Source organism: Empidonax traillii, unplaced genomic scaffold (assembly GCF_003031625.1).
Source record: "Empidonax traillii isolate 1590-97213 ecotype Southwest subspecies unplaced genomic scaffold, ASM303162v1 scaffold34:size3740991, whole genome shotgun sequence".
Classification (NCBI taxonomy): domain Eukaryota; kingdom Metazoa; phylum Chordata; class Aves; order Passeriformes; family Tyrannidae; genus Empidonax; species Empidonax traillii.
Window position 1 is genome coordinate 3,491,321 of NW_020955227.1, and position 21,287 is coordinate 3,512,607.

The 21,287-nt window shown below is 46.8% G+C and overlaps 1 protein-coding gene across 2 annotated transcripts; it reads right to left on the bottom strand.

The window, feature by feature from the left end:
• Positions 1–10,443: 10,443 nt before the first annotated feature.
• Positions 10,444–16,253, bottom strand: TLR4 (toll like receptor 4). Of its 2 annotated transcripts, XM_027877866.1 has the most exons (3): positions 16,022–16,253; positions 15,038–15,204; positions 10,444–13,779 (listed from the first exon to the last, which is right to left on the bottom strand). In XM_027877866.1, exons 1-3 carry the CDS (start codon positions 16,124–16,126, stop codon positions 11,520–11,522), a joined length of 2,532 nt encoding a protein of 843 aa, XP_027733667.1. In that variant the 5' UTR covers positions 16,127–16,253; the 3' UTR covers positions 10,444–11,519. The 2 variants fall into 2 exon arrangements, with proteins under 2 accessions (XP_027733667.1, XP_027733666.1); XM_027877865.1 differs by lacking the exons at positions 15,038–15,204; positions 16,022–16,253 and adding an exon at positions 14,186–14,233.
• Positions 16,254–21,287: the final 5,034 nt, after the last annotated feature.

The window sequence follows — 21,287 nt, forward strand, 5'->3', positions numbered from 1 at the left end:
CTTGAGTCCACTTGAAATTATATGAGAGAGGAAAGTTAAATATGAAGATAAATGCATAAATGGCCAGAGTTGCTATGGAAATGTAAGAGGATGGAAATTGAAAGTCAATAGAGGACTAACTTACTGTTCAATTTTAAAAATAGTCTTTCTATACAGAAATGGAACATTTTTCAAATCTCTATTGGCCTGTATTATACAAAATGGGAAGTGGTTTTGTGGCTGGTATATCTATTTAATGCTGCATCCTCCATGTGCACACTGTATGGTCCGTGGTACATTCTAAATGGGACCTTTTCCTCAAGTTAGTGCCAATCTCCATCACAGCTCCGGAGCCTTGGTGATAAATGCCAGCATGAAAAGCACAGGTATGTGGGTCAGACTCTGCAGGATGTAATGACAAGTAATTTGTACGGAGTTCAGGTCAGTTCCGTTTATTTTTTGACATCATTTTCCACGGAAACAAGGCTTACCAGATTGGGCTTCCTGCCCCACAGGCACTGCACAATAGCTTTCTAAACCTGCTGGCCTGCAATCAGGGTGGAAGAAGAGACATCTCAGAGGAATTAAGTCCTAACAAGCTTTATAAGGGAGGATATACTCAAATGAGCACTTCTTCCCACTGGCCTTCCACTCTCCATCCCATTCCCAGGGTGTGATATGAGCTCAGCCATTCTATCAGACACCAGAGAACCACATGGGAGATGACTGTAGAAAACCAGGCTTCCTCTGTTCCACTGCTTGCAAAGCCACTTGTTTTATTAAGATAAATGTAATACACTTCTCTGGTTCCATTCAGAGGGGGAGAGAAAATTATGTTTGAACAGCATCAAAGCCCAGCCATGAGCAGCATATCAAGAGGGAAGTGGGGCTTTGCTTCAACACTTAACACTCCATCTCCATCCCCAGACACTCCTGGGGCTTCTTGGTACGTTTATTCACCTACAAACTGTAGCTGAATAAACCATTTTGGCACTGGTAGCCCAGAATTCACTTCTCATGGTGTCCCACACTGCAAGCACATGGATCTTTCAGCGCATTGGTCTGCTCTGCCTGTTTGCTTTTCCCAGCTCTTACTCTGGGGTGTCCAGTAGCTGCAGAGAACCCCCTGACTCACAGCTCTGGGTGGGAGGAGAGCAGAGCAGCACTGGAACACGCTCTTGCCCACACTTCCCATGACATGGACCCCCGTGCCCCCCTATTCAAAGCGCGTGAGTCTCTCACAGCAAGTTTCCAACAGCTGGAGGCATCTCCAGGTACAGCAAACCTTAAAAAAAAAACCCAAAAACCAGACATAGAAGATGCTGAAATTCAGCCTTCCCAGGCGAGGAGCTGGCACCAGCTTCAGCCTTGGCAAAATAACTCTGCCACTTCCTTTCTTTCCAAGCCACGTTCCCCAAGTCTAGCTCCATCCTCTTCTGCAAGGGCGTTTGAAAGAATTCCACGGCACCAGCAGGATTCTCACCAGCCCCGTCTCCCAGCCCGTCAGAAAAAAAAGCCTTTAAAAATAGTTCCGTGCTGCTGGGTGGGATTTTCTCCTGCAGGTGCTGTGCAAGAGAGAGTGAGATGAGATTCTAATCATAGCTCCTTGGCAGAGGGAAGGGTTCAGAGTTGAGCCGTGCGGCGGCTGCCTCATTTTCACAGCAATATCGCTGCGTTCCCCGGGTGTCAGGGGGACACATATTGCTGTCACCTCCCCTGTGCCGTGTTTGGATATGGGATGCAAAGAGCAGGCATGAAGCGCAGAACCATCACCACCCCATCACACCAAGCCAGGGGAGAGCAGCCTGTTGGGTGCCTGGCGTGTCTGCTCTGAGCTCCCAGACAGCTCGTCCCACGGGGGAGAGGGTCCCTGACATGGTGGGCACTCTCCCCTCCACCTAAAGGGGTGGGGATCCCATTCAGGGAGGGGCTGGGTAGAGAAATAGGAGCTCAAGGTTGTATTTCCCCAACACACACAACCCTCCACGTGTCGTGTGGTCATTGGTGTGGCTCTGTGCCCACCACAGCCCCCTCCTGGCTTCTGAAAAATTCCCCATGCAATAAGACAAATGGTTTCCCCCCAGAATTAGTTAAACCCACCAAATTTCTCTTGCAGCAGGTTGCCACCACCCTGCCCAAGGTGCATGACCCAGTGCTTTTTTTCTCTCAGCAGACCCTCCTGCTGAACGGGCTGAGCACCTTCTGCCGTGTCCCTTCACAACAAGCTGAGCTGTCAGTCCCTGGGGGAAGAAGGTCCCTGCCAGAGCCTCAGCATCTGGATCTCTCCAAAGGAGGAGACTGGAGGGCTCCACACATGGGGGGATTTCTGACAAGGTCTCCCAGCACAGTCCAGCAAACACGGCTACCATCTGCTAAAGTTCAGGCGACTGAAACGCAGGTGGGAATTGCATCACCACCACACAGCACAGACAATAACACCTTCTCATTTTATTTTCCTCTTTATCTGGCACCATCTCTACAGAACTAAGCCCACTGCCTTCTGCCAGCTCACATGATTAGGGCTACAGTAACTCTGTGTTGGTGCTGCCTTCCCCATTTCTCCATGGATGTTTGAATCCAGCCATTTATAACGATCTGGGGCCACACAAAGCATCACCAGTTTATTCAGAGCTAAAGAGTGTTTTCTAAATGGAGGTCTGAGCCAAAACATCGCTCCAAGGACTCTCACTGCCATGAACAAATCCTGGGACACCTTGAGAAGGGATGCACTTTGGCCCAGCATTCATCTCCTCTGGTTGTTTTGCCTGCTATTCCTTCCTTTCCAATACATAGTTCCTTGATTTGATAGTACTTGATATTATTAAATTGATAAAATTTGATAAAAAATAAGCTATGGATTTGAAAAGGTTGTTTAAATTTTAGCCTTTTGCTGCAATAATAAGGCAACAAGTCTCTGTATTTTGCTTTAAGGACATGGGACCAACTAGAATCATCCTGGCATGACTTAGGAGCATTTTGGGATGCCTGCACCCATTCCAGGCCAGCCCTGAACTGGACAGCTGGGTACCCAACCTGGAGCATCAGTCCAGATTGCACCTGCCCCAGGGTCCTGTCAAACCCACCAGGCTCAAAACCTGCTCACTGCAGGATCTATGGAAAAAATCTGATAAAATCACTGTGAGAGAAGTGACATCCATCACCTGGACTCCTGGAACAGCCACCTCACCCTCGAGGGGGAGCTTTCCAAAACAGAGCTCGCTGCTACATAACGATACCCTCATTTCACCCACACCATCCCCACAGCCAGAAAACCACCCATGACACAAAGTCACCTCAGCGAGACCACACTGCTGTGGCACACCCTCCAGCGAACCCTTCCACCTACACGGCTGTTCCGTGGAATGCCTGACAGGGCTGGCAAACCCTGACTCAGAGCTGTGCTGTGGTTACCCGCGGCAAAGCCATTAAGTCCCCTTCGCAGGCAAAGCCATTAAACCCCACTTTGCAGCACCATACCGTATTCACTTCATGCCTTTAATGCTGACAGCCCAAGTTAATTCCTCCTGAAAAGAAAAGAAAACCCCTTGTTCCCCCTCCCCGAGCTGCTGCTTCTTGTTAAATGTCATTAAAAGCAGAGCCCACAGTAACATCAGTCCTTGCTGAAGGTTGAAACTACCTTGACTGTAATCCTGGTGTGGAACTGGATGTGGGAGAAAAAAAAAAACAAAAAAAAAAAAACACAGATACTTCTTCCACTTCTCTGTCAGCTCCGCTTTGCATCAAAATCTCCTTTGTATGTCACACAGCTATTAAAGTTGTGGATTGTGGCTCGGGGTGTGTGTGCAGGAGCCTGAGTGTGTCTGTGCCTGTGTCTCAGAAACTGGGTCACCCGGAGAGCGCTCCGTGAAAACTCTGCCCTGACAAATCCAGGCTGGAGATACCCCTTATAATGTTTCTCTGCCTCCCATCATGCTTTGAAAGGAGCAAATAATACTACTTTCTGCTGTATTTGTGGTTTTGTTGGTTTTTTTTTTACTGAGCAGCTTCCTGAGGTAAATAACCTCCGTCAGGCAAATCCGAGGGGATGCTCCTATCTCAGGGCTGTCTGCTCACACCGAAATCATGATGTACTTTGCTTTCATGATGGTCTTTATAAAACATGCCTTTTTTTTCCAAGAGAAATGGCTATCAAGGAGGGCAAGAAACTCCCCACATTTGTCTCAGGCTCCTGTCCCAACCTCTTGTCATCCTCCTCTCCCTGTCACAGCCCTGGGGATACCAGGAGGGCACCTGCAGGCCCCTCAGCACCTCCCCATCAACCAGGGACCCCTGTGAACATCTCCCCAGTCAGGACAGAGGGTTGTTTCCCATCCAGGGTACTTTTTAGCAGGTAAATATCCTTTTATTTCCATCAAGGCTGTGAAAAAAAAACCATTTAGACAGCTCATGTCTGAGGCTGAGGGGGGGAATCCTGTCCCTCATCTACCCTCAGTGGTGGGGGAACCAGCAGAGTGGAGCTTCCCAGCTCAGCCCTGAGAAAGATCTGGGCTGCTGGAGGGGGCACAAGATGAGGAACCAAAACTTGCTGACTCTGTGCAGGACAGAAAGATGTGGGCCACAGTCTCAGGAGGAGCTGAGAGTGGAATTGCAAAGAGGGTCCCAGGGACCAAATATAGGGGGGTTTGTTTGTTTTCTTTTTATTTGTGTTTGTTTGTTTGTTTTGGTGGTTGGTTTGGTTTGTTTTTGTTTGTTTTGGTTTGGTTTTTTTGTGCTGCTGTCACTGCACTTACTTCCCTTAAAGAAAGTGAAACTTATGTGACCACAAGCAGGACCAGTGACAGAAATGGGGTTGGGAGAATCTGACTTCAGATAGGCGTTTACTGGCCCCGGGGGAGAGCCGGAGAGGAGGATTTCAAAATTCCCGAGATGGCGGAAATGGAGTTGAGGAACAGAAAGCGCCGTTTTCACGGGCTCTGATCTAGATTTCATCTGTTTCAGTGTTTCATTTCAGCAAATCACAGCGTACAGGTTGGAAACCCCAATTTACCAACAGAGAAAACGAGGCAGGGCAGAGGTAACAGGCAGGATTTGTTATCTAAGGGGGCTCGGCAGCATTCGAACCAGATAGCGGTGCTAGAGTGCCCTTCCCAACAGACTACACTGCTTGGAAAAGAAAACAGAGGGATTCCAGCTCGGGAGCAGGAGTGGGGCCCCAGGCTCATGCCAGATCCATCGCTGAGACAAGGAAAGGAGAGAAACTTCCAGGAATTGCCTTGTGAATCCCACAGCGAGCATCCCAGGGGTTTGTTCTGCGCTACCAAGGGGTAGAAGTGCTGATCCAGGAGGCTGTGATGGATGGGTGGGTGTGTTGAACTGGATCACCGGGCTGTAGGGAGGGGGGACACTGGGTATCAGTCTCCTCCAGCCCACTCTGTGTCCTCTGACTAATGTATTCAGCGGTGAGTTTAGGGGATCTCAGGAGAATGAATTGTCAGAGCGTCGGAAGCAAGAGATGGCAGGGGAATTACTGCTAATCCTTTTTTGTGGGACATAACACTCCAAAGGATTTAAAGGCTATTCAAAAATGTAGTGGTGGGGGGGGGAAGGAAGTAACAAGGACACCCCTCCCTTCTTTCATACATTTTGGGTTGGTCACTTGCTGCTGGCTGGGAGCTGAAAGAGAGAAAAGAGAAACTTCGAGGAGAGGCAAAGGCTGAGAGAGGGAGAAGGAAAGATAAAGGCTGGAGATTAGATCTGGAGAAAAGCCGATCTTACCCTCTCAGGGAGTGTAGGCTGCAATTAAATCTCTTTTGCCTAACAATACCCTATTGTTATTTGCATAGTACTCGAGATGTGGCGATAAGGGGAGAAGGAGCTGCAGGCAGGGGAGGCTTCAGTTGTTCTCCTTGGAAATCCTCAGGCTGGAAGGCTGTGGGCCCCAGCTCTACGGGGTGATCCTTTGGCTCACCTAATGATCTCCCCAGCACCAGTAACAAACGTATTTTGAACAGCTCTGGTGGGTGGATTTTGGAAGTGTGAGGGCTGAATATCCCTGCTACGCATCTGCTTGGTGGAGGTCAACATTTTGGTCGCCCTTCCAACCCTCAGTGCTCCTCTTCCCGCACCTCCTCAGCTGCAGTTTGGCAAAGGATGCCATAGAAGGCGTATACCAGGCTGCTGCAGGGTGCCTAAAGCCTTTTGCTTGCTTTTCGAGGCTTTTAACAGACCTGCCCTTAATTATGTAATGTTCCTCTCTGTGCTCAGAGCAGCACAGCAAGGTCCAGGCTGGTGGATTATTGACTTTGCCCTCTGCATGACCTTGAGGCTGAGGAAGGTGAGTGCTACTGGCAGATGGGATCTTCTCTGCAAATCATGCTTTGCTGTCATTTGTCCCAATTCTCAGCCCAGGCTGAGATGGCAAAGAGCAACTTATTAAGGAATTGCTTCTTTCCTCCCATGTTCAGCTGCTCTCAGGCTCAGGCAATTTCGTATCGATCCACTGCACCTACTCAAGATGTTTTGCAAAAGGCACTTAGTGAAATTCATTCCAGGGATTTGTCAGTGTTTTTAACTGCCTGAGCTGCTCGTGGGATACAGGCAGGTGAAGGTTTGACACTGAGAGGGTCAGGGTAAGAGCTGACACGGAAGAGGAATTTCCATTTTCTCCTGGATGGCCAAACAGTGCAGCAATTCTTTCAGTCTTGCATGGGGTTGATTTTAATACCACATTCACAGAATCACAGAATATTCTGAGTTGGAAGGGACCCACAAGGATCATCAAGTCCAACTCTTCAGCGACTCACCCATAAAGGGATCAAACCCACAACTTTGGTGGTATTAACACCCCCCCTGACTTTGTCCAAAGTTCTGCTTTCCTGCATGGTACAAAAATGAAAAATTGTGAGTTTTCCCTCAAAATAAAATGTGTGGGTTTTAATTTAGGTGTGTGGAAAACATTTTTACATTTCACTGTTGCTTTGGGAGACCTGTCAGATTATATAAATAGAAACAAATTTCAAAATGAAAATGTACTCTGAAAAACAACAGCATAGGCCTAAAAGGATGCTTTTTGAAATGATGTTGTGGAGCAATTTAATTTTTATTTGAAATCTTTTTTTCCAACCCCTACAAAACATTTTTTAAAATCATTGTTTCCATGCACAGTACCTGTTCCAAGACTGCAGCCCCGTGCAACACTAAACCAGAAAGTCTGCTACGACAATTCCCATTCCATAGATTCACTATGCTACCTCATTAAATTCCATAAACCACCCACAAAATAGCATTTCCCAAAGGACAAATGCTCTTCCAGAGAAATTTCAACCTGTTCCTGTCAAGTATCATTTGGTCCAGAGAAACCAGCTGCTTTTCCTCATTTTGCTGATTTTTTAACTGACACTGGAAGTCTGTGCTAATACTCGGGGAGGCCAAGGGAGCATTCCCGCAGCGCTGCTCCTGCAGCCAGCCAGATCCAGGCTAGGAAGGACTGCTCATGGCTCTGGCTTTCAGCTTTTACAGAATGTCTCTGCTGCTCAGTGTGGAGACCACAAATGCAATCACACTAATGAGGGCTTGCTCTGTGCAGAGCCCTCGCTGCAAACTACGATGTGGTGGCAGTGCCAGCACATCACAAGGTCCTGCCCTTGGGACATCACCCTCTGCAGGGCAGGGAAGAGCAGAGCTTCATCTGTACTGGCACACTGCATGGGTCAAATGAAGCACATAGTGAAATCAGGGCACATCCCCATTACAAATGAAAAAACTTGGATGCAACAGCCCTTTGGAGCTTTGTCTCCATCTGTTTTTATGACTTGGGTAAAATAGATGGTTTAATAACTGGAATAAGTTGGGCTATTTACATGAGAGATGAATGCAGACCTGCACGGGTGTTGGGCTGGCTCATTTATTCACCCAAATGAATAAATCATATCAAAGGCATCTGCTGCAGAGTGAACACTTTCAACCAGCAGTGCACACCAGCAGGTTTGGAGACATGAGAACATTGAGTTTGCCTTTGGAAATTTGCTTCCTACCATAAAGGTCACAGAGCCACAGGTTAGCTCAGTTGGTTGGAGCATGGTGCTAATAACACCAAGGTCATGGGTTTGTGTCCCCAGATGGGCCATTTACTTATGCCTTGGACTCAATAATCCTTGTGTGTCCCTTCCATCTCACAACATTGTCTGTGAAAATTGAGTTTCCCTTTGGAAATTTGCTTCTTACAATGAAGCTAAATGTGTATGTGTGTTTCCGTGTGAACCACAGTATTTCCCCCATTCACTGAAGTGGGAAAAGCTGTTTTGAGTCTTCCAAAAAGAAATCTACTGTTCCTCTGCTGGGTGAGTGTTGAAAATATAATTGTTCGCACAGCCTTTTCCATCCTAGACTCATAAACCTCAATGTACAGCAGGCAGGCACTGCCTGGGCAGGTCACAAAATGACAGCATCACAGAATGGGTCAGGTTGGAAGGGACTACAGTGCGTCATTTGGTCCAACCTCCCTGCTCAAGGAGGGTCATTCTAGAGCACACTGCACAGGATTGTGTCCAAATGGTTCTGGAATATCTCCACTGATGGAAACTCCACACCCTTTCTGGGCAAAGTCAGAAAATCTCTGGTTGGTGATCACAGGGGAGGGCTGGAGCCTTCACTCAGCAGAGCCCACAGCTCGCCTGGCACCCAGGTCCCACCAAGGGTGTGCCTGTCACCAGCCAGCCCCTCCTCCTGAGCCTCCTTGTGCCATGCAGCAAAAGGAAGGTAGTCCTGGTTCTGTTGTGGAAGGTCTCAGCAATAAAAGATGTCAGTTTGGGTGTTTAAAATTCCGGGTCCTGCACGTGGGTCACAACAACCCCCTGCAGCGCTGGAAAACTTGCCCAAAGGGAAAGGACCTGGGGGTGATGGTTGATAGTGGCTGAGCACAAGCCAGTGCGTGTGCCTAGGTGGGCAAGAAGGCCAATGGCACCCAGTTTGTATGAAAAACAGTGTGGCCAGAAGGACCAGGGCAGTGATTGTCACTGCACTGAGCACTGGCGAGGTCACACCTCGAGTTCTGTGTTCTGTTCTGGGCTCCTCACTGCAAGAAAGACATCGAGGTGCTGGAGAGAGGTCAGAGAAGGGAATGGAGCTGGGCAAGGATCTAGAGAGCCAGTCACAAAAGGAGCATGAGGAGTAAATCATATGCATTTGTGCTTTTTCGTGGGCAATAAGGAAGCCTGGGGCAACTCACGTGTCCAGTTCTGTTGTAGAGATTCTGAGTAGGAAGAGAAAAACAAGTGACCAGTTCCTTTTCTAACTGTACATGTGGGAGCCTCATCTCAGGGTCACTCCAGCTCTCCCAAAGTTGCTTTGATATTCAAACAAACACTCCACTGACTTTTTAAACAATACAGTCCTAAATCCTTATTATAATGCCCAGAACCACTCGCAGGCTTTCTGAAACTCATTATTACAATTACAATCAAGAATCACAGGACTCTGTGCTTTGTGCCAGAAATACACATACACTGAGTTTTTTTGTAGAGGAGCTACAGAGGGAAAGAGTGAAGGAGAAATGCAGTTTCAGTGCTGCTCAATTCAGGAGCAGGAACTCCCACCCTATTTAATTTTCCCTCTTTTGTTTCCCAGTTTAACTTGTAGCTGCTAAAATCCAGGCTAATATTTGCTTTGTCCTCTGTGCTCTCCTTTGGACTCAATCCAGGGAACCTCGAGCTGTGCCCTCGTTTACTGTCCCCCACCAGCTCCAGCAGCCTCTGCCCCTGGAGGAGGTGGAATGAGGAGGAGGAAGAGTGAGGAGGAACATCTGCAGGACCCATCAATCACAGGTAAGGAGCACCACACTTTGGGAACTGCTGGAACAGTATTTAGCAGATGCAAACCAAACTTTCTGGGCAAGGGAGCCCAGAAGTGAGCTCAATTTTATTAAAGCTTCATCTAATGGGGCACAAAAAAAGTTTAGAGAGGGCTGTGGGGGTTTTTTGGTAGTGTTATCTGACACAGCACACAGAGAGGGAGCTGTGGTTCTGCTTTTGCCACCACAAGGCCTGGAACCAGCTCTCCCTCTCTTTCAAATAGTGTCTGATGTTGATCCCTGATCACTGGCTTCCATGGAGATGCCGCTGACTGGTGCTCAGAAAAGTGAGCTGGATCAGGCCTTCCTTCTGAATAAATATCAGATCTGATTCACCACTCAGTTGCTTCTGTTTTACCTCTGCAGAACATCATTGATTATAGAAGGATTTGCAAGTTTAAAACTAGAGTAATTTAGTGATTAATCCCAACCAAAGCCTTTGGTAAACAGAGAGCAATACTCCTGCACTATCCAATATCCGACACATGGGTGGAATGCTCTGCAATATGATTTGGTGGCATTTAGACTTTCCTTCTCTTTATTCAGGACAGTGCTGGGATGCATTTAGTTTAGCTAACCCAGACTTTTCTCCTCTATCTTTTCTCCCTGTAAAATGTCAGGCACGTTCTCAGTGAAACAAAAGCACAGCCTCTGTTCCAGGTAGCAGCCGAATCCTGGGAAAGGCTGAGCACTCATGCTGGTTTGAAGTCCATTTCAAATCATGGAGGCTCCTACAGCACCTTCCAACAGTGAATTAAGGCTGGTCCAAAGAGTGGAAAAGCTTATTCTAGAACTGGCTGTGTCTAAACATCAAAACCACTTTGCTCAGGCTCAGTCTCAGTCTCAGTCTCATTCACAGAGGGCCGTCCCACACAGTCTATCCAGAAAACCCTGGAGGAGGTGAAGCAGTTAGAGCAAAGAAATATATGACTTAAAAAAAGGTGTTAAACATTTCTATGGCTTCTTCTGGTCCCACTGATTTTTGGATCCCACAAGAAGCCCTCAAACCACTCTCAAATGCTATACAGTCTGGACATAAATAAGAGTTTCAGGTGATAGTTTCAATATTTGGTCTTGGTCTAAAACAAACTAAAAGAAACAAGTTGGGGAAATTTCCCTCAGTGGAAACCTCCCTCCTCCCTGATGACATAACTGCTCAGCTCCACTGAGTAGCTGCCATGTGGTCTGTGCTGTAGGACACCCCACTGCTCTCTGGAGGGTTTTCCCCCTGACTCACAGTGGCAGACATAAGACTTTCTGAATTCAAACCTTTTTTCTGTTTCTCACCATTTTTAGAGCCAAGAATCCTGTATCTTTACTCTACCCTGGAGATCCTGGGGTCAACTCAAAGCAGCAGAACCTGAAGAAGTTCTGCTGCATAAATGGTCTCAGGACCCAAATCCAGTTTCTGAGGTAGGCAAAGGACAGTAAGAGCAGTCAGTCTGCTCACTGACCCACCACACCTGGGTGTATTGCTGGACCAGCTTTGGTTGACAGCCATGGACAAACATGGAGCTCAGGCAGGGACAGCTCTTCTGGCTCTTGTCACTCCTTAGCTGGCAAGTTCCCTCAGGAAAGGGTGGCCAGCAAGGCAGGTATTTCTGTAGTGCTTTTGCAGTGCCTCCATCTGCTCCCTCTGACTCTGAGCAGCAACAGAAGAACCAACTTCTGAGCGCCATCCATCAGCCGAGGCCAGGACAGGAGACAGGAGAGGAGGGATCACTCTTTCTCTTCACATGAGATTTGCCTCCTCATTATTCCAGTCTTTGCCTTCTAGCAGGACTCCTGTCAGCTGCCTCCAGAAGATGTGCTTGCTCATTTCCTTGTTTTTCCACTCCAGGTAGGTGTTCCTCTTCAGGTATCGGGACAGCCCCAGCCGCTGCCTCAGCAAGGCCTTGTTCACCTCTTCGAGTACAATCATGATGATTCCAGCCTTTCCCTCAACAAGCTGCCAGGACTGGGCAACGTCAAACTCAAAGCTACACCACTTACTTTCCAGAAAGTTGGTAGAGATGACTGCTATGACATTTCTGCTGCTGAGAAAACCTTCTTCAATGATATTGGTGACAATGGGCACCCCCGGGAGGAAATCCCTGCAGGACAGACACAGGTGGAAGGGAGGTGTTCCTCCTTCTAAGGGTTCCACCAGCTCTTTTATCACCCATTCCTGGTCCTTGCTGGAGTGGATAACAAAGGCATCATAGGTGTTACCCCTTTCTGCAGAGTGTTTGCACCCACTGAGCAGCACCAGTGAGTAGTAGAGCTGGAAGTAGTACCTGTAAATCAGGCAGACAAGCACCACTGCAGCAAGCAACATGATCACTGTGAAGGACACTTTGCTTGCACTGAGGTGGCAGGAGGACAGGTCGAAGCTTGACAGGCTCACGTTCTTCACGCCTGCAGGCATGTGGCATATCATCAGCTCCTTGTTCTGCAGCAGCTCCTGCTTTTCCTTGACCCATTTCAGAAAGTTCAGGTGTGCACAAGAGCAGTCAAACAGGTTTTGAGAGATGTCTAACAGGACCAGGTTGTCAGGTAGGATTTCCAGGTCTGAGTCCAACAGAACAGTCAGCTGGTTGTTGCTGAAATCCAGGACTCTGAGGGCTTGGAGAGGCCGGTAGACTCCAGGATCTAAGGTCAGGAGCTTATTGTTGCTGATATTTATCTCTCTTAGTTCAGAGAGGGCATCAAATGTACTTTGATTCACCTGTACTAGCATGCAACTTGAAATATCCAAGGTATGGAGGTGAGTTAGGTTTTTGAAGTTGTTGGTCAGCCTGTTGTTCTCGAAGGAGTTTCCTGACATCTTCAACACTTGCAAAGAGTTCAAGCCACAAAACGTGCACTGAGATTTAACGTGAGTTTTGGTGTGGGAAATGTCGAGGTAAATGAGTTTCTGAAGGAAGAGGAAGACAGGGTAGGAGCCAGGACCAGATAATTTTGTGTGCTGAAGGTCCAAAGACAACAAATTCTTAATATTTCTGAAATCTCCAGTCAATCTGATGTCAGCATTGAAGCTTAGGTTCAAGTGTTTCAAACTGGAACAATTGCGAAACAGACGGGAACAGCAGCCACTGAAGGTGAGGCGATTCTCACTCAAATCTACGACCTCCAGCTCACTTAGATCCCTAAATTTCTGCTCAAATCTTATGAGGGATCTGCTCTTGGTAATACGAAGCACTCTCAGCTGCTTGAAATGTGACAGCTTCACGGCAGGCACTTCCTCAAACTCGCAGTTCTTGCACTCCAGCTGTTTCACTTGGGGTGACACGGGAACCTCTGATATCTTTTCAAGTTCCAGGTTCACCAAGCGAATAGTGGAGACGTTGCCTGTGCAGTCAAAAAGGGTGTCTGTGTTACTCTCAAATTTCTTGAAAGAGATTAGGACAAACTCTTGCATCTGGACCTGGCACAGTCCACTCAAGAGTCCTCTCTCAAAGTCTTCCAGTCTACGATTGTTTCTGAATTCTCCAACTGTTAGTCTTTTGACCTGTAAGTCAGTCAGGCCTTGAAGAGAAGTGTGCATCTCGTTGAAGTTCTCAAAAGAGGACCTCAGAACCAGCTCACCGAGGTGAATCCTTGCAAAGGACCTTGGCTCTATGGATTTTATCTTATTCAAGGAAAGCACCAGCGTGAGGTTGAGCCTGTTCCCTTCCCTCAGGGCATCAAGGTCTCCCTTGGAGATATATGTGATCTTGTTAGAGGAAAAGCTCAGGTGCCTGAGAGAGGTCAGGTTGGTGAAATACTTGGGAAGCTTCAATGAAGTGATGTTGTTGTGGCCCAAATTCAGCTCCTGCAGTGTATGCAAGTGTCCAATGGGCAGGTCAGTCACAGAGGTTATGTTGGTTTCCACCAGTACTAGTTTTTTCAGAGCTGTTAAGCCATAGAAGGCTGCTGTCCCCAGGTACTGGAGGGAATTGGCAGTTAAAATTAGGGTGGAAAGTCTATAAAGGTCCTTAAAGGAATTATCTTCTATTGTATGGAGGTGGCACCTGTTGGGCAAGAAAAGAGAATAAAAGTGTATGAAACACTGTCCCTCTCATGTTTACTAATGCTGCAGCACTAAGTGCTGGTGTAAAATTCTCATCCTTGTGCTGGGAGTTGGTTTGGCTTTGATGTGCTGGGCAGAGCCAGCACTCCTGGATGTGCAAATGGAACCTTTCCACAGCAGGAGACCTCCTCTCACCTCCTCCTCCCTCTCTAATCTGAAGTTCAGCGGCAAAGCAAGAGACCTTGAGCCATGGTGAAGGTCAAAAGTTCATGCAGGCATCAGGAAAGAAGAATTCTGACTTTCCCTTTAGGCCAAAGGGACTTTGTGATGACCATCACTGATGGTACAGCCATCCAGATACAGCCTTCCCTTAGATCTTGCACCCTCACAGCCTTCAGAACTGTCACCTTAGCCACATCTGGGCAGTCCCACTGGCACCAGAGAGATGCAGCTGTGGCAAAGCTCACAGCTCTGTCAGCAGTTCTGCTCAGGGAAGAGGAGAAAAGGAGAGTGGCCACCTCTGGTTTCATGGGGAAAGATCTAGAATGTGAGACCCAAAGGCATTTTGCAACAAATTCAGCAAAATTAGGTTATAATCCAGCCAGTGTCTTACAGCAAACGTGCTCTGCCACTCAGCCACTTTGGAGCTGGAGCTGTGATGGAACTGAGTGACATTTTTCAGTGAAACAATTTACCCAGAGAAACTGTTGTCTCAAGTCAATGGAAATTATACATCAATTCAAATTTGCTAATAAGCCTCCTCCATCTCCTCCCCCAGGTATGTGAGGAGAAGGGAAAAGAGAATATGTTGATATTTTAAAACAGCTTTTTAGAAAATGAATGTACCTTCATCTTGGGTTGTGGTTTTTTTGTTGTTTTGTTTTGTTTTTTTTTTTTTTTTAAACTGTGATTAGAAAAACAGCTCACCCAAGATGTTCCACTTCAGAGTTTTTGTAACAGTGAAAAGTCTGACATTTTTCTTGTTCAGAGACAAGTAAAACATCTTCCTCCTCCTTCTCACATCTCAACCTACAAGATCAGACTGACAGACCCAGCTCTGCGTGGAGGGTGTGCACTCCGTAACTGGACTAAAAGCTGCACATCACTTCACCATGGGGATGTGCAAAGTGACAGACACAGGGACAAAGTCATAAGCAAAAAAAATGAACAGCTAAGACAATTAGACCCCAACACAGGTACCAAAACAGCCTAGCTGGTGGAGCAAGATTAACCAGTATCCACATAAAAGAGCTCATTACCTTGAAAGATCCAGAAGTTGCAGTTCAGGGACTGACGAAAAATAATTTGACCTCAGTGACTTCAGATTGCTGAAACTAAGATCTAAGTTCTGGGTGGTATTTGGGACTCCAGGAGGAACTCCAGAGATGTTCAGTCCAGTGCATCTGAAAGTTGTGTTAGGGATGACCTGTAACAGTGGTAGATCCAATCAGGGTCAACATCTGCTCTTCATGAAGTGCCAGAAAACTGCACTGTCAGGAAAGCAGGAGCAGAATGACCAACCTTGCAGTTAATTTCTGAACCCTGGGTTTTAGGAAATAATCTTATATATCCTGAGCATCTTTCCCATTTTTGATAGGACCAGTCCTGCTCCCCAGGAAGAGCTACATTTCTTGCTGACTGAAGCAGGTGCAAAACTGCAGGACAGTGTTCCTTGAGGCTACAGATGAACCAGCAGCAACCTTGGAGAGAGCCAGCAAGACAAACATGTGCAGATCCATTGGATGTCCAGGCTCAGCTCTCAACTCTGTTATCCTGCAGATGACCAAGCAGCCCAACCCAAAGTTGTTCTGTAAGTAATAATTGTCAGTGAAACTTTGCAAAAGGCAGTCACTTAGTGTCCGCTACTTGGGACTCTGGTGAAATCATCCCACTGCATAAATCAGGCAAAAATATTGTATTTTACACAAATCAGAGACAAGGTTGGGATCTTTTCCAAGAGAAGCATAATCTATTACACTAACTGCACTGCAACACCCTCAGAGGTACAGAAAGCCAGCAAGAAGAAAAGGTTAATGCTGCTGGTTCTGGTTCTCAGATGTTTTTAAGACCAGCACTTACTTCAAATACTTCAATTGCCTTGGTAACAACCGTGGGAAAAAAAAAGATGGGCTTTCATAAGACAACAGACCAGGCAGCAGGCTTGATGCACAGATCTCCCGAGCAGAGGGAAAAGGTGCACCAGAGAAACAGAAGGATTTGGTGCTCGCTTAGAGCTCACGTACCTCCAAACAGGGATTGAGGAGGCAGCCTGCCAGCGGAGATGGGACAAGTGCCAGCTGCAGCAGCACCAGGAGCATCCACAGGGGAAGGGTTCCTCTCCTGGGCATCTTCAGGAGGCCAGGAGTGCAGGAGAAAGCAGCATGGATATCATTCACAGACCTGGAGCGAGAAACCTGCCGTGGTGCCAAGCGTTGTGTTTCACCACTCCCGCTTCTCACTGCACGTCGCTGAGAGTGGCAGAGAAAAAGAAGGGAAGTGAAACTGGTCTCTGCCTGGTTTCTAGAGACACTCCAAGCTAGTTGCTCTTCTTGAAATTGTTGTTTAAAAAATTTAAAAAAAAATCAAGAAAAAAAGGAAGTAATGACACATAGTTTGGGCTAGAAATTAAAGAGGATGTGGGTTGCCTCACTGTCACTTGAGTTTGTTGCCTCTGTTTAGGGTCAAATGGGTAAAAATAGGGAATATTTCATGAAATTCTGAACACAGTTTCGGGAAGGCCATGCCCCACATCCCATAATTCAGATGCACTGGATATAGAGAATAACTCTCTGCCTTTGTACCCCTGCCATGCTCATGGCTTCACCACACTGGTAAGCAGTGAAATGCACAGCTGTGGCACAGGTCTTCCTAAGCCAGGTAAGCACAGGTTTATCTCTGGCTGAGCTCTTCTGAACATGCAGCCAGATTTTATCCATCTGGTTGGATCTTTATTACAATTATTGCAGGAGCATGGCCAGGCACAAGGAGTAAATACTGCAGATTCACAGTGGTCAGAGTTGTGGTCACACACATCACACCCCTCCTCACTCTTCCCACGGTAGAGTGGTTGCTGGGGGCAGCAGAAGGGAAAGGCACAAATCCCCCAACTGGGCTTAGAGCTGTTCCCTAGTCATGCCTTAATCTGTGTTTGATGGCTGGCTACAAAAGCAAGTCCATTTCAGTATCATCCTGAATTTCCAGTGCAGACACAGCTATTGTTTCTGAAAAAAAAGCTTTGTAAAACCTCTCAGTTGGCAATATTAAGTCAGCTGTGAGCCTTCTGATGAAGTTCCCTGCCTTTGTTTACTCTGATAAATGGTGGTGCATTCATGTATCTACTCCTGTCTTCCTGTAGATAACTAAGAAATGTTACTGGGGATCCAGCCATAGGGTTGATGGGTATTATTAACACCACACAGAGAAGTGGCAAAAATGTGAGAGAAAGGTGAGATATTAGTCTAGAAGCAGATGGAATAAAGAGTGACTACTCATGAAAGTCTGTGAAAATTAATATTAGTTATAAGCTATGATGTCAGTCCACTGAACAATCCACTCCTAAAGAAAAGTTTAAAATATTTCGGGGGAGAAGAGGGGGTTGACTTTGTCAGGTCAGTAGTGAGCCAGAGAGAGATGGGGAAATCCTAAAATAACTGATGATCTCTGCGATGAAAAACACATGGCAGCACAATGGGAACTAAAACCGACACCCTGATGTGCAGCCAGATAGTGCCCATTAAGCCAGCAGACAAAAAGTTTGTTGAAATTGGACAAGTTCTACAAAATCCCTGTTCTGAAAAGCCTCTGGTGATTGCAGGTATTTCCTTTTACAGATGGAATCAAAAGTGAATGGAAACAATTGCTGGCTGCTTCTGTGCCTGGATTAAGGAAATTGGCAGAGCATCATGTGTCTGCAGAGAGAACAAATGAGCGCATCCTTTAGTATTCAATATGCGGAATGAAGCAATCCACATTTAATTTTTATCTAAAGCTGAGATGAGCCTGAAGTGTGCTCTAGAAATTACCATTTCAATGGAGACTTACTGAAGATGCTGAAGAGTTTGGGAGCATCACAAAACCCATCCCACAGCCACGCTCAGAGGTCAGGGGGAAAGTACAGCTTGAAGGACGTTCAAAGGATGTGCTGCCTCTATCACAAGGGACAGTTCCACAACACACATGATAATTTGTTCAAGGACAAATCTTACAGACACTGCAAGGGATGGGGCACAAGCAGAAAACATGGAAGTGAGCAAATCAAACCAGTTCAGAAAGTCAGTGCTGGTTAATTCCGTGTTCCTCACACATAGTCCTGCACACAGCAATGTGCCAGGACTGTAGGAAGCCATAATGTCCATTTAATGGTCTCTTTTGGTTGACAAGAAACAAAAGTATTACTCGGAATCCTTTAAAGTGACAAGAATAACATCTAAAATGAAACATGATTCACTGGGCTGGCAATTTGCTGGTGGGATCATCAAAGACCTCTTAGCAAGAAGGTGTTACAGAGAATCTGTGAATGCCTGAGTAATCTTTGTTCTCCTGAACATTATTATAATATAAGTAACACGACAGCAGACAGTGTGTATACAGCCTCTGTGATCTCAAGCAAGGTATTACACAGCCTAAGACAGCCACAACGTAGCTGGACTGACAAAACATCTTATGCTTGCTTATATTAATGGAAAATAATCTGTGAAAAGTCCAGCCAAAAGGAAAAGTTAGCTTGCACAAGACAACTGGTGACAGCCATGAAAACAGAGAGGACTGAATGTATCTAGGGTAATTTCAAGGTCACAGTTAGCCCTGTAGCACAGGTAGATCAACAGCTATTACCCAGCAGAGAGGCTCTATCTGCCTCAGGAGTCATCCCATCTCTATCTGCAAACGGAGGGTGAGGAACATGGCACGAACTATTTCAAGATTAAACAAAGCACATCTTATTTTAAGTGAAAGTACCATATGCAACAACTATTTGGTGGTGAGTCATGGATCAGATGGGAGAGAGTCATGGATCAGATGGGAGAGAGCATTCCTGAGATGCTGGCACTCACACAGTGCAGGCAGTGCTTGTGGAGCTAAAGATGAGGAGCAACACAAGAGCTTCCAAAAGTAGTGGAGAAGCTCAGGCTGCACCAGCTGATCCAGCACTGCTCTCAGGTTCAGCTGACACACCACCAGTCTTACACTCACAAAATCTAGCTCTGAAAGCAGAGTGAAAAAGCAAAAGGAAATGTCTCACAAATTTAACAGTATTAACAGTATTAACTCCATTCTGCTGGGAAAAACAATTTATATAAATTACAAGGAAAACTGGGGGGGGGGGGGGGAGAATCTGAAAATGGCTTAAGATCTTTTTGCTGCACATTCCACAAATACATTGGTTCCTGGAACTGGTGAGTCACTGCTTTGAACAGCAACCCCTGTCTGACCTGGTAGGCCCAGGCAGAGACAGTGCTGGATCAAACCCTGCACTGTGGATGGGGAGGGAGCTGATTTCATCAGAACAGGTCCTAGAGCACCTTGATGCCTGTAACTCTCACTTGTGATGCTTCCTCAAGTGAAGTGGATCTAAAAATAGAATCATAGAATCACAGAATGGCCTGGGCTGGAAGGGACTTTAAAGACCATTTTATTCTTCTCCCTGCCACGGGCAGGGACAAATTCCCCTGGACCAGGTTGCTCCGAGCCCTGTCCAACCTGGCCTGGAACTCTGCCAAGGATGGGGCAGCCACAAGGATGGCAAATCAGCCTAGAAGACCTCCTGCCTTTGCTTCTGGATCTCTCAGCTCTGAAGAAGAGAATGATGTTCAGACTGAGAAACTCCACATTTAGTCTGGGGTGTCAGACAGTGTCAAGGCTCTGTCTGAGAAGTGATTGACTCCAGATACAGATTATTTAACTGCTAGTTCCAGACCAAGGAGCATCAGCAATGCAGATTGCTTGTCATGCCTGTGACTGTGAGTGTCAAGGAAGGATGTGGAGGTGGAATCACAGTCCCTACACTGCAGAGACCAAGCCCAGCCCGTTGCAAATGGTGGCACCTAAACCAAACAGAACCCAACCTAAGTGGTTCTCTTTGCAGAAAAGGGCTGAGATTGGTGTGCACAGGGGAAAGAAAACTCCCCAAAGCTAGTGGCCAGGTTAGCTTGATGAAAATCAGCCAAGCCTACACTGAAGTAGGTAATGTGTGTCATCAGGTGGGCTATTCCCCAAAGCCAAGGTCGTATGAATGTCCCAGAACTATTCAAAAGCTATTAGGGAAGAACTGTGTCAAGTAACCAGGGACAAATATGCTACTAGAAGGAGTGATTAATCAGTGTCAAGGCAGTCACTATCTGTGGCAGCTACTCCATATGGACTATGTCAGGTCATCAGGAGCCCTACATTTGACTGCAGTCAACGTTTAATCTAAATGGCTGGAAGGATTTCACACAGATGGTGGAGGCATCCAGCCTCTCTTGCCAAGCACTCATGGACAGGCAGCGAGTGACAGTGGAGCTCCCTGGACCCCTGGAGAGAGACAGGCTGGCACCAAACAGCCCAGCAGGGCCATGTCCTTCTGCCTGGGATGAACCATGGTCACCCCTTGGCTGGCCAGGGCAGGGATCCGCTGTCACCATCGATGTGAGGATGTCTGAAGAGCCTTGGCATGGAACACATTGTGCTTAGAGGGATCATAATTGCCTTCCACAGCCCTGAGAAAGGTGGATTTGCCACTTCAGACTGATGCTGGCTTTTCTACTGAAGCAGCAATAGGACTTCTTTTCTTTCTCTTTCCTCCTCTGTTACATCCTTATTATGGTGTCTCATAGCCTGCTCTACGTATGTTTTGTCTTATCCTACTTATTTACCTCCTTTCCCCAGTTCTCTTGATAATAATGAGTCTGCTGTGGGGCAAGGATTTATTCAGACTATCCAACATGAAAGGTGTGTAGGGCATGGAGGACTGCAGAGCTCAGACTTTTTAAACTGGACACAGGAAAGGTTGATTTGGGGATTCAGTGCCACCACCACCGTGGTTAAATATTGGGCTCCTCCAGCACTGCTCTGGGACCCTCTGGGAAAGTTTGAATCATGAATCATGGTGATGTGGAGAGATTACAGATCTGTTATGAGGGAAAACCAGACAGCTCTTACACATAAGAGCAAAAAGCTGAGCAGCAGACCTGCTTGCTGCAAGAACTGGGAGCGCTGCCACAGGCAGGGTCCAATCCTGAGCCTCATGTTTATGGTTTCACTACCCATGACTTGACATTACATGACAGGAAAATGTTGCAACGTCTGTGGCAGAAAGTGCAGACACAGCTCCTGGAAGCTGTGGCAAAGCTCTTGTGTGCACGTTACCTAGAGAGAAAATGCAAACCCTCTCCTGGGGGTTAGCTCGTAGCAGGCTTGATACATCAGCTTTCAGACATCAAGATTTTTAAGCTGTTTTACTGTGCCAGGAGAAGAAAATGGGATATTAATTGTCACACAGTTGAGAGCCCACTTCCATTACACTCAAACAAT

What these genes read in the sequence shown, in the direction of transcription:
- TLR4 (XM_027877866.1), bottom strand. Translation starts at nt 16,126, where the DNA reads ATGCCCAGGAGAGGAACCCTTCCCCTGTGGATGCTCCTGGTGCTGCTG. An exon ending in TCCTCAATCCCTGTTTGGAG is followed by an intron (nt 15,205 to 16,021) that starts GTACGTGAGCTC and finishes CCACTGTTACAG; the next exon opens with GTCATCCCTAACACAACTTT. An exon ending in CAACTTCTGGATCTTTCAAG is followed by an intron (nt 13,780 to 15,037) that starts GTAATGAGCTCT and finishes CTTGCCCAACAG; the next exon opens with GTGCCACCTCCATACAATAG.